The following is a 12,500-nucleotide window of genomic DNA, read 5'->3' as shown; positions in this document are numbered from 1 at the left end:
CACGTGGGTCGCTAAGCCACGCGAGATCAAGATGTCCCGAGGCGACGCTAACGATCTCACTCAGGGCCGATCTGGGGAATATTTCGACAGATTGTATCAGCTAAAATTTCGCCGGCCAGTTTCAGGAGTCATTTTCTTTCAGATCAATAATTTCAGCTGATCAACATCATAGTTTGGAAGCAGGACTTTCAGTCATTTGGATCAAGTAACTTGTAAAAAACAAAGTGGGCCAAACGCACCAGACTCCATGTAAATAATCAGGACTTTTAGAGTGTATGTGTTGTAACAGTGGAAAGATGAACAAAGACGGCTTTTGATAGTTTTATTAAGTTTCTGTCCACCTAGAATGAATTGTGTTTTACGATGATAAAAGTCCTGATTATTTACATGGAGTCTGGTGGGTTTGGTGATGGTGATTTCGGGGCTGTTTCATGTTAAACTAAAAGGATCTTACTCTTTAACTAAAAGGTCTATCTCTGTAGGGATCCATCCCATAATGTTGTCAGACACTTAGAATAATAATCTGAGTCTGTCAGCAGCAACAACACAACTTTTAGTGGACGTTAACTGATTAATATACTGGACCAGTTTCAGAGATTGTTGTTCCTATCAGTTTGTCCCTGTAAGGGCTCTTTTCTTTTGCCACCTTCTTAATTTTCTCGTAATTTCTCTGTTTAAACCATGGATGTATTAAGAGAACAAAACGCCGTGATGATAATTCCTTGAGCCGTCTTTGACTGCTCCGTGTCTGTGTCGCTCTGACACTGTTGCCCCTAGCAACCGATAGCGTAGGCTCCCAAAATGGTGGACGGGCTCAGACACCTCCCAAATCGTGACGTATGTCCTCATTCTCAATAACAGGCTGGAGTTCCCCCTCTCTCTCAGGTTTGATTAACCTCTCTTTCTGTTTCCCTCATCTCAGGGTTAACTAACTCAGAGTTTTCACTAAACCTGCTTTCTGAAACGGACCCCTGGAGACAAACTGTTCAGACTGACAAACTGAAAACACACAAAGAGTTGTTGTGATTTGTACTCAGACAAACACAGAAAACAAGTGAACTGATAGAAATTTAAAACTTCTGTTATGGATTTAATTTTGATAGATTTACACTGTACAAGAATAAAATAGATGAACTGACCTCAGAGTCTCCAGTCTACAGTTTGGACTCTCCAATCCAGCACACAGCTGCTTCACTCCTGAATCCTTCAGGTTGTAGTTGTTAGTCAGGTTCAGCTCTCTCAGATGGGAGGGGTTGGACTTCAGAGCTGAGACCAGAGAAGAACAGCTGATCTCTGACAGACCGCAGTTCTCCAATCTGAATGAAGATCAGATGTGTTGATGTTTTAAATGTGTAGCTCAACATTACTACGTCCTAATCAATGATCTTTACCCTAAAATTAGTGTTTAAAATTAGTTGTTAGTTCTATGTGCAGTTTTAATATTAATGCTATCATGTTTTGCTTTCTTTCTAAATACATTTAAAAAAAATGTTATATTACATGAAACAAAGGTAGGGGAGAGCGGGGACAGTTGAAACACTTTTTAATTAAACGTAATTTCCAAAGCGATCGTATCACACTGAAAGCTAATATTTTGTCACTAGCAACCTACACCTGTCATCTGTCAAATACAGTTGCATTTTCAGCTTTGAACAAAACCGTTCATGAATAATTACAGCAGAAGTGGGACGTGCGTAATGTCTCATTCGTCCCTCCTGGTCAGGACGAGTGAAACAGTTTAAGCCATTTAAACTTCCCACAACTTCAATATTTTACTACATATCATGAATGGTACTCCCAAAAGGTGTTATTTTAGATAGATTGTTGCTGGGCTATACGTCTTCGTGAATATCTGTTAACAACTCATTGGCGTCACCTTGAAGCGTGTATGAAGCGGTTTTTGAAATATCATGCACTGTGGATGATTCTGCCATTTTTATAGCTAGAACAGTACGTTTTCCCATTTATATCATGTTTCTATTGTGAAAAATGTCACTTCACTAGGTTTTTACGTGGGTTAGGGCACTGCACATCCAAATAAGTTCCCTTAACGACCCACAGCCCGTCAGTCCATAGGATAACATGGGAAAACTCAACCCCCTACCTGGTGGGGTCCAAATATATTTTCATCTTTCTAAAACTGCTTTTCCATGTCTCACCTCCATAAATTATTGTAAAAACACATATATTTGTGCATTTACTTAAAATACATGGCGTTACAGCCAGGTCGGGGACATAGATTTATGTCATTATAACCTGTTTTACTTTCCATGTAAACAAGCATGCAATATGAAAGTCTGGGATTGTGGAGAACACTAAATAGTCTACCGAATAAGCACGTAGTCGAACCTTTAAATGAAAAACACTCATTAATAATCGAAAAAATGTAACTGCTAATGAAGTTTACTTTCAACCATCAAAACTGGTTTATGTCCTGCTGTAACTCTGATAAAAGGAAATAACAGGAAGATATTTGGCTGATAGAAGGAGGTTAACCTGCTCTATGTGTTGACCTGAGGAAGTCTGTCTATCATCATTGCACTCGGAGAAAACTGGAATGTTTCATCCGTCCCGCGTTTCAATCGTCCCGGCTCTCCCCTACTTTTGTGACTTTAATTGCTTTGACTCTTAAAATGTAAACTGTGTAATTTAGGTTAGAATTAAAGAACATTGACAAATTGAAATACATGAACAAGACTTTATATAATAAAAAATAAACTAAGTAAAGACAGAAACATGGACAGCACTTCTGCTGCTCTCATTTGAAACCCCAGACTGAGGCTATCCTCATCACCACTGTCATCTTCATCACCACACAGCTGACTGACTGAGAGCTCTGCTTCATCCTCAGTCATCTTTAGAACTGATCAGATGTGCACTGAGCAAAGAGAGATGCAGGTTCTCTTCATCTGAAATGTAATCTATTACCTCCCCGTACAAACATGTCTGCAGTGCATCATTTATGATCCTGTTTACTGTCAGAACACAAAGTGACATCATTTCCTGACAGGAAGCATCAGACACATGTTGAGGTATCACCTGTTGTTGGTGACAGATCAGACTAAAGAGACTTCAGACATCTGCATTTGGAGACATGGTCCACTCTCTGTTCTCCTTTAACGTGTGTGTGTGTGTGTGTCTGTTTGTGTGTGTTTGTGTGTGTGTGTGTGTGTGTGTGTGTGTGTGTGTGTGTGAGCAGACTGATCTCACGAAGTGGCGTATGTGTGACTCACCAATTCGTATGCCATTATTGGCGTGTTATCAAGACGCATACTCGCTTTTTAGCGTGTTTATCAACGCCGTTTGGCCTCCATTGACATTGTTTCTCCATGTAGTAATTAATCAGGACTTTTAGCGTGTATAGAGCCAGCATATTTCCACATGTAAATGGGTGAATTAAGGGTTTATTTCAACCAAACCAGAGTGGTGATTGTTGGAACAGTGGAAAGATGAACCAAGACGGCTTTTGATAGTTTTATTTTTTTTCTGTCCACATTGAATGAAGTGTGTTTTCTGATGATAAAACCACTGATTATCTACATGGAGTCTGGTGTGTTTGGTGATGGTGATTTTGGGGCTGTTTCATGTTTCACTGTCTATGGTCTCAGTCTGTGCCACTGGTGTTGCAAAATATGGCTTTTGATCTCGATCGAGTCCATGTGTCTTTATTATGTGTATAATAATATTGGAGGGAAAGTGAAACACAGCTTGAACGGGGATGATGTTCGGCTTTTCACAAGTTTAGACAGCTAGCTAAGTAGCTACGCCAACGTTTGCTAACGTTAGCGCAACAGTGTTAGCCTACACTGCTAGCCAGCTAGGTAAATATTACGACTGCCTTCAGAGTTTCCTATATTTACATCCACGTTGTCAACATAAGACGTGTTGCGTTAGTGATATTTTTGTACCATAATGTTATTGAATGAAATGTTAAGCTTCGCTCCTACCAGATGGGTGGGTTTTTGTTACATACAAAGCTAACTGGCTATAGTTAGCCTGTAGTTATGCTAGCGGAATTAGCTAGCTAATGTTGCGTAACCAGCTAGCAACTTCGGCAATCGGCAGTAGTTTCGGTGAGCTAACCACGACAGTATTGTCGCCCACAATCAACCTCTGCTGCTAAAAGCAGTCAACCTGCAGTGATGTTTGAAATAGAGACGCTTGTGGATGTGTTCGCTGCCGTGGTTAGCTCGCCGAAACTACTGCCAAAGCTGCTGGCTGGCTACGCATCCATACATCCATCCATCTTCTTCCGCTTATCCGGTAACGGGTCGCGGGGGTAGCAGCTCCAGCAGGGGACCCCAAACTTCCCTTTCCCGAGCCACATTAACCAGCTCCGACTGGGGGATCCCGAGGCGTTCCCAGGCCAGGTTGGAGATATAATCCCTCCACCTAGTCCTGCGTTTCCAGTCCTGGGTTTTAGCACAGGCTAGCTAACTATAGCCAGTTAACTTTGTGTGTAACGTAACAAAAACCCACCCATCTCGTAGGAGCGAAGCTTAACATTCCATTCAATACAATTATGGTACAAAAGGAGCACTAACGCCACATGTCTTATGTTGACAACGTGGACGCAGATACAGGAAACTCAGAAGGCAGTCGTAATATTTACCAAGCCATCTAGGCTAACACTGTTGCGCTAACGTTAGCAAAACGTCGGCGTAGCTTTAGCTAGCTGTCTAAACCTGTGAAAAGCCGAACAGCATCCCCATCCAAGTAATAAATAAACACTAGGCAAATATGTTGTTACTGGAGCTAGTAGGGTCCATCAAAACGTGAGATATCTAATCAAAATGTGTTTACAACGTCGGGGGATTTCACAGGTGGGACTGGCAAGTTAGCCCATAGCTAACATGATGCCTTCTATTTCTAGATCTAGCTAGATTACCAGTACTTATCTGAACTAACAACATGATCACCCTAACTAGATATAAAGAAAACCTTGACTTTCACTCGGTGCTATTCACTGACAGTAAAACACCTCTTCCTCATCCCAGTCAGTCACCATAGTTCTAGTACTAGGCTGATACACAGTCACCATAGTTCTAGTACTAGACTGAGGCACGTCTCCCCAACGTGACGTCATCACCGAATTGCGTTAAAAAACCCAATAAAAACAACGACAAAAACTGGCCTTTAACACTATTTTACATTATATTTTTAGCAATGATATACATATGTTGAGTGCTTTATGTAGCCATTAATCAACAGTGGTGGTTAACCTGCAACATGGGCTTAAAACTAAAAGGATCTTCCTCTTTAACTAAAAGGTCTATCTCCGTAGGGATCCTTTCATAATGTTGTCAGACACTTAGAATAATAATCTGAGCCTGTCAGCAGCAACAACAGAACTTTTAGTGGACGCTAACTGATTAATATACTGGACCAGTTTCAGAGATTGTTGTTCCTATCAGTTTGTTCCTGTAAGGGCTCTTTTCTTTTGCCGCCTTCTTCTTAATTTTCTCGTAATTTCTCTGTTTAAACCATGGATGTATTAAGAGAACAAAACGCCGTGATGATAATTCCTTGAGCCGTCTTTGACTGCTCCGTGTCTGTGTCGCTCTGACACTGTTGCCCCTAGCAACCGATAGCGTAGGCTCCCAAAATGGTGGACGGGCTCAGACACCTCCCAAATCGTGACGTATGTCCTCATTCTCAATAACAGGCTGGAGTTCCCCCTCTCTCTCAGGTTTGATTAACCTCTCTTTCTGTTTCCCTCATCTCAGGGTTAACTAACTCAGAGTTTTCACTAAACCTGCTTTCTGAAACGGACCCCTGGAGACAAACTGTTCAGACTGACAAACTGAAAACACACAAAGAGTTGTTGTGATTTGTACTCAGACAAACACAGAAAACAAGTGAACTGATAGAAATTTAAAACTTCTGTTATGGATTTAATTTTGATAGATTTACACTGTACAAGAATAAAATAGATGAACTGACCTCAGAGTCTCCAGTCTACAGTTTGGACTCTCCAATCCAGCACACAGCTGCTTCACTCCTGAATCCTTCAGGTTGTAGTTGTTAGTCAGGTCCAGCTCTCTCAGATGGGAGGGGTTGGACTTCAGAGCTGAGACCAGAGAAGAACAGCTGATCTCTGACAGACCGCAGTTCTCCAATCTGAATGAAGATCAGATGTGTTGATGTTTTAAATGTGTAGCTCAACATTACTACGTCCTAATCAATGATCTTTACCCTAAAATTAGTATTGTTTAAAATTAGTTGTTAGTTAAACAAAGGTACTTTTGTGACTTTAATTGCATCCCTCTAACTCTTCAAATATAAACTGTGTAATTTAGGAACGAGGCTACAGGCCGAAAATAGTAATTGCGTTAAAACCTGGTACAAAGCATCTCTCCTTGTTTTTATACAAAGTTAATGTTTAATTGTGCATTGTTCCTGTCTGAATAAAAACAAATTAATAAGAACTATAGAAAATGGGCAAATTTAAATACACAAATCTTTATTTAATAATCTCAGTAAAGATAGAAACATGGACCTTTAGTTAGTTCTATGTGCAGTTTTAATATTAATGCTATCATGTTTTGCTTTCTTCCTAAATACATTTTAAAAAAAATGATATTTTACATGAAACAAATGTACTTTTGTGACTTTAATTTCATCCCTCTGACTCTTAAAATGTAAACTGTGTAATTTAGGTTAGAATTAAAGGAAATTGACACATTTGAATACTTGAATAAGACTTTATATAATAAAAAATAAACTAAGTAAAGACAGAAACATGGACAGCACTTCTGCTGCTCTCATTTCAAACCACAGACTGAGGCTATCCTCATCACCACTGTCATCTTCATCACCACACAGCTGACTGACTGAGAGCTCTGCTTCATCCTCAGTCATCTTTAGAACTGATCAGATGTGCACTGAGCAAAGAGAGATGCAGGTTCTCTTCATCTGAAATGTAATCTATTACCTCCCCGTACAAACATGTCTGCAGTGAATCATTTATGATCCTGTTTACTGTCAGTCAAACACAGGACTTTCACCAGGAGACCGGGGATCGTGTCCTGCGTGTTGATGTTTCCTAAACCCAACCGCTGCTTTCTTCTCGCGATAACACGGCAAGTGGCGTGTATGTTTACGCCCGCTGTATACAGCGTAGACATACACGCAGATAGCTCAAAATGCGTACAGATAACACGCCACCTGGCTTAAGGAAGTCGGCGTGTATGTTTACGCGAAGTCATGATGTCATGTTGGTGAGAGAGAGAAAGAGAGACATCTTGAAAATGCATTGAACTTTTATTAATGCTGCACGATTGATCTAATCACAGTCATGATGTCACTCTGTGTGAATAACTAACCTCATAAACTGTGATTTAAGTAAACTAAAAGGTGTTCTGTGTGCGTCTCACTCAGTGTCCACTACAGTCTCCACGTTGTAACAGCCTTCACTTTACCGACAGTAGAAACAACAGAAGAAGCCACTGGGTCTTAAGAAGCTTGGTGTTTTCAGACTTTACCAAGAGGTTGCACAAAGTAAATTTAGTAACTTAATCAATAGTTCTTTTATTACACCCATCCTTAATGTGGCATATAAAATGTATTATTTTAATATGAATTTGTATTTTTCTTATTTGTTCTATTTTTCATTTGTGCTGTTGAACAAACCAAACCAAACTTTCTCCTCTAACATTTAAAAAATCTGTAACTGTAGTAAACATGTCCCTTGTTTTTTTCTATTACTTTTCCTTCTCTCTCTTTCTTCATTCTTTATTGTCTCTACTCATTTAATTCTTCCTTTCTTCCTTTTTATAGACTATGTTTTTATGTTTTTATATTCTATATATTTTGTTGAACTTTTTTAAGGAACCCAACATGTTGAGGGTTTTCTGGATTTCTTCTGCAAGACATTTTTTATTTACTGTTTTTTTCGTGTGCTAAATAAATCAAATAAATAAAAATATGTTTATTTTGAAAAGATTGTTTTTCATTCAATTATTGTTCTATAAACTTTAAGTGTTCTCAGTATTTATATTTAAAAATTTTTTTAATGTTTAAGTTGAGAAAAACACATTTCAAAATGTTACTGTTTGGTGCAGTTTTGGTTGCAATCATAGTATTGTAAATCACAATATGACTTTTTCTACAAATGGTGCAGCCCTATTTCTTTTATTTATTTTATTATAAATGTGTTTCACATGTAAAAACAATTTTTAATATTGATTTAATTTTGCAGCACATTGAAGAATAAATCTTATAGTTTTCTGACAAACACTGATCCAGTTTGAGTCCAGACTACATCTGGAGACAAAATGTTCAGACTGACAAACTGAAAACACACAAAGAGTTGTTGTGATTTGTACTCAGATAAACACAGAAAACAAGTGAACTGATAGAAATTTAAAACTCCTGTTATGGATTTAATTTTGATAAATTTACACTGTACAAGAATAAAATAGATGAACTGACCTCAGAGTCTCCAGTCTACAGTTTGGACTCTCCAATCCAGCACACAGCTGCTTCACTCCTGAATCCTTCAGGTTCTTGTTGCCCCCCAGGTCCAGCTCTCTCAGATGGGAGGGGTTGGACTTCAGAGCTGAGGCCAGAGAAGAACAGCTGATCTCTGACAAACTGCAACGCACCAATCTGAATGAAGAACAAATTAAGTAACTAAAAATCCATTCATAATCCAATTAGTGTGTTGATGTTTTAAATTCAATTCAATGTTATTTATAGTATCAAATCATAACAAGAGTTATCTCAGGACACTTTACAGATAGAGTAGATCTAGACCACACTATTATTTACTAAGACCCAACAATTCCAGTAATTCCCCCAAGAGCAAGCATTTAGTGTGACAGTGGTGAGGAAAAACTCCTTTTAGGGAGAAACCTGGGACAGCCCCAGACTCTTGGTGGGCGGAGTCTGACGGTGCCGGTTGGGGGTGTGATGAACAGTGGCAATAATAGTCACAATAAAGATAATGGAGCTATGACTAGAAATAGTAGTTGTAGTAGTTCATGGTGTAGCAGGACACTGCAGGGCGTTGGGTAATCAATGAGCTTTTCCCAAAAAGGAGTAGAGACTGTCATTGTGTTGTTATGGATCATCATAATATCAGCCCTCTTATTCTGTCACATTTCCTCTTTCTCCGGCCCTTTCATTACCATTCTCTACCTGTTCACCAGATTCATCTGAATTCATTATGATTTTGGTGGTTTTGATTTGTAATTCTTCTCGATGTCTCCTGTGCTGCATATCAACTCTCTGTCTGAACTGCATGTATTTTTATAATAGAACAAATGGAAGTCAGCCAGAAATCATTGTTGAGGGGGAAAGGATCCAGACTGTGTCACATTTTAAATATTTGGGAATAATTGTGGACTCACAGCTGTCCTTTAGGAAACATGTGAAACAGGTGTGTAAAACTGACAAATTTAATTGAAGGAACTTTAGATATATTAGAAATCTGCTCCCCTTACATGCAGCAAAAGGTTTTATGCACTCAATGATTTTTTTCACTCATATCATACTGTATCACAAGCTGGTCACAAGCTGTAAAAAACAACACTTGCTCCACTGCAAACACTTTATAATCAAATACTCAAGGCATTGGACAAACAGCCATCAAGTTATCATCATTGTAACATAATCCAAAGACATAATCTCATGACCTTTGACAGTTTAGTGTTTCTTGCTGATGTTAGTCTAGTCTATAAAGTAATCAATGATCTGGCCGCTCCGCCATTAAATGAGTTTGTGTCACTGCGTTCAGGCACTGGGAGGAGAACTAGGACGACCAACAGAGGTGACTGTACAGTACAGAACAGATCTACTGAGTCAGGAAGATCAGTCTTCTCTGTTAGAGACACAAAGTATTATAACTCAGTACCAAGAGAGATCAGAGAATGGAACAACTTTGCTGGTTTTAAATTAAAGTTGAAATCATGGCTGAAATCAACCCAATCATGCTCCCATCAATCATCAACCCAAACAGCCAATCTTGATGTAGTGAAGTCCTGTTGTAGTGGTGTCTAAATGTTGGGATGTTATTGTTGGTTCTATTGTTGTGGTGTTTTAATGTTGTTAAATTGTATTGTTGCTGTTGTCTTCATGTTGTGGTTCTTGTTGTCAAAGTAGTGTTGTTGTGTTGTGGTTTTTGTTGTTTGTTGTTGTAGTGGGTGAGTTTTAATACTGTGAAATCTGATTGTTGTCTTTTACTACAGTGTTAGATTTCCCTTTTGACAGAGATGTTATTCTCTGTTTCCTGCCCAGGGACTACAGATGGAAATTAGCTTATAGCTAATTCTGGTACTGATAAGGAGCTGTGCATTGACCCTGTCAAATAAATACATAAATAAACAATTACTGATGTTCAAGAGCTGTTTTACAGAAACACAAATATCACCAAAACTAGTGGGGGAAATATAAAACTCCTTTTTTTTTAGGTGTGATTAAGAACAGTCTCATGCATGATTTATAATCTAAATGTGTGTGAAGTGTGTATCTTTACTCTAATACTGATGGCTTCAGCTTTACATTGATTTATTGTGTTGATAATCACATCTGGACTTACCGAGCCTTTCTGCAGTTCCTCACAGCTGGAATCAGTCTCAGTCGTCCCTCCTCTGATGTGTTGTACTTCTTCAGGTTCAACTCATCCAGAACCTCCTCTGACATCTGCAGCATGTAGGCCAGAGCTGAGCAGTGGATCACAGAGAGTTTCTTCTCTGATCTCTTCTTTGACTTCAGGAACTTTTGGATCTCCTGATGGACTGAGTGGTCGTTCATCTCCGTCAGACAGTGGAAGATGTTGATGCTTCTGTCAGGAGAGATCCCATCACTGTTCATCTCCTTCAGGTTGTTGATGGCTCTCTGGATGATTTCTGGACTGTTGTCTGTCTGACCCAGCAGGCCTCCTAAGAGTCTCTGGTTGGACTTCAGAGAGAGGCCATGAAGGAAGCGGACAAACAGGTCCAGGTGGCCATTTTTACTTTCAAGGGATTTCTCCATGGCTGTCTTCAGGAAGACATCCAGTGATGGGTAATGGTCAGTGTCACTTTCATCATGGCTATCTTTCTTTCTAAAAGACTTAGAAATCTTCTTGAGAAAAGACTTTGGGTTTGAGTCCCTGTGTTTGAAGTCTTTCCCCAGGAAGTCCTCCAGTACCTGTGTGTTCCTGTTGGTGTAACAGTGGAACAGGTAGACTGCAGCCAGAAACTCCTGAACGCTCAGATGAACGAAGCAGTAGACTGTTTTCTTGAAGATCACACTCTCTCTTTTGAAGATCTCTGAACAAACTCCTGAGTACAGCGAGGCCTCTGTGACATCCAGACCACAGCGCTCCAGGTCTTCTTGGTAGAACATGATGTTTCCTTTCTCCAGCTGTTCAAACGCCAGCCTCCCCAGCTTCAGAAGAACTTCCCTGTCAGCCTCCGTCAGCTCCTGTGGACTCGTCTCATGTCCCTCAGCATACTTGAGCTTCTTCCTCTTTGTCTGAACCAGCAGGAAGTGTGAGTACATGTCAGTTAGGGTCTTGGGCAGCTCTCCTCTTTTGTCTGTAGTCAACATGTGGTCCAGAACTGTAGCAGTGATCCAGCAGAAGACTGGGATCAGACACATGATGTGGAGGCTCCTGGATGTCTTGATGTGGGAGATGATTCTGCGGGACCGCTTTTTATCACTGACTCTCTTCCTGAAGTACTCCTCCTTCTGGTCGTCAGTGAAGCCTCGTACTTCTGTTACCCTGTCAACACACGCAGGAGGGATCTGATTGGCTGCTGCAGGTCGGGAAGTTATCCAGACGAGAGCCAAGGGAAGCAGCTTCCCCTGGATGAGGTTTGTCAACAGCACGTTGACTGATGACTTCTGTGTGACATCAGAAACAACCTTCCTCTTGTTGAAATCCAGTGAAAGTCTGCTTTCATCCAGGCCGTCAAAGATGAAGAGAACTTTAGAGCCAGCGAGCTGCTCTGCTGTGACCTCCTGTAATGTTGGATGGAAAACACGAAGCAGCTCCAGAAGACTGTACTGCTCATCTTTGATCAAGTTCAGCTCCCTGAAGGAAAGAGGAATCACCAGATCCACATCTTGGTTTTCCAAACCCTCGGCCCAGTCCAGACAGAACTTCTGCACTGAGAAGGTTTTTCCAACGCCAGCGACGCCGATCATCATAACGACTCTGATGTGTTTCTGTTGGTCAGGTAAGGCTTTAAAGATGTCGCTGCACTTGATTGGAGAGTCATGGAGGGTCTCCATCTTGGAAGCTGTCTCGAGCTGCCTCACCTCATGTTGGGTATTAACTTCTTCACTCAGTTCATCTGTGATGTAGAGCGCAGTGAAGATCCTGTTGAGGGGGGTTCCACTTCCTGTTTGATCAGCTCCTTCAGTCACACGTTCATATGTCCTCTTCAAACTGATCTTATGTTTATGTTTATGCTGACCACTGATCTCTAGAAAAAAGGACAAAGGTGAAAGACCAAAATAAGAAGAAAAGTTTATAATCTGGTGATAGTTTTTATTATCAATATGAAAAC

General features: G+C 40.2%; 1 protein-coding gene across 2 annotated transcripts in view; it reads right to left on the bottom strand.

Moving 5' to 3' along the window:
* The window catches only part of LOC116056510 (protein NLRC3-like), a 41,223-nt gene that overhangs the window by 23,118 nt on the left and 5,605 nt on the right, over positions 1–12,500 (bottom strand). Inside the window, exons 4-6 of one of the 2 annotated variants that reach the window (XM_035997979.1) lie at positions 11,034–12,416; positions 10,541–11,000; positions 5,865–6,120 (exon numbers count right to left, since the gene is read on the bottom strand). In XM_035997979.1, the coding sequence (XP_035853872.1) occupies positions 5,910–6,120; positions 10,541–11,000; positions 11,034–12,416 (2,054 nt within the window). In that variant the 3' untranslated portion in view covers positions 5,865–5,909. Of the gene's footprint in view, positions 1–5,864; positions 6,121–10,540; positions 11,001–11,033; positions 12,417–12,500 lie in introns of those variants that run through there. The other variant, XM_035997980.1, reaches the window with a different exon arrangement.

The sequence above is a fragment of the Sander lucioperca genome, chromosome 23 (assembly GCF_008315115.2).
Source record: "Sander lucioperca isolate FBNREF2018 chromosome 23, SLUC_FBN_1.2, whole genome shotgun sequence".
In the NCBI taxonomy this organism is placed as follows: domain Eukaryota; kingdom Metazoa; phylum Chordata; class Actinopteri; order Perciformes; family Percidae; genus Sander; species Sander lucioperca.
The sequence above is the reverse complement of the archived record's forward strand: the minus strand, read 5'-3'. Positions and strand labels throughout refer to the sequence as shown.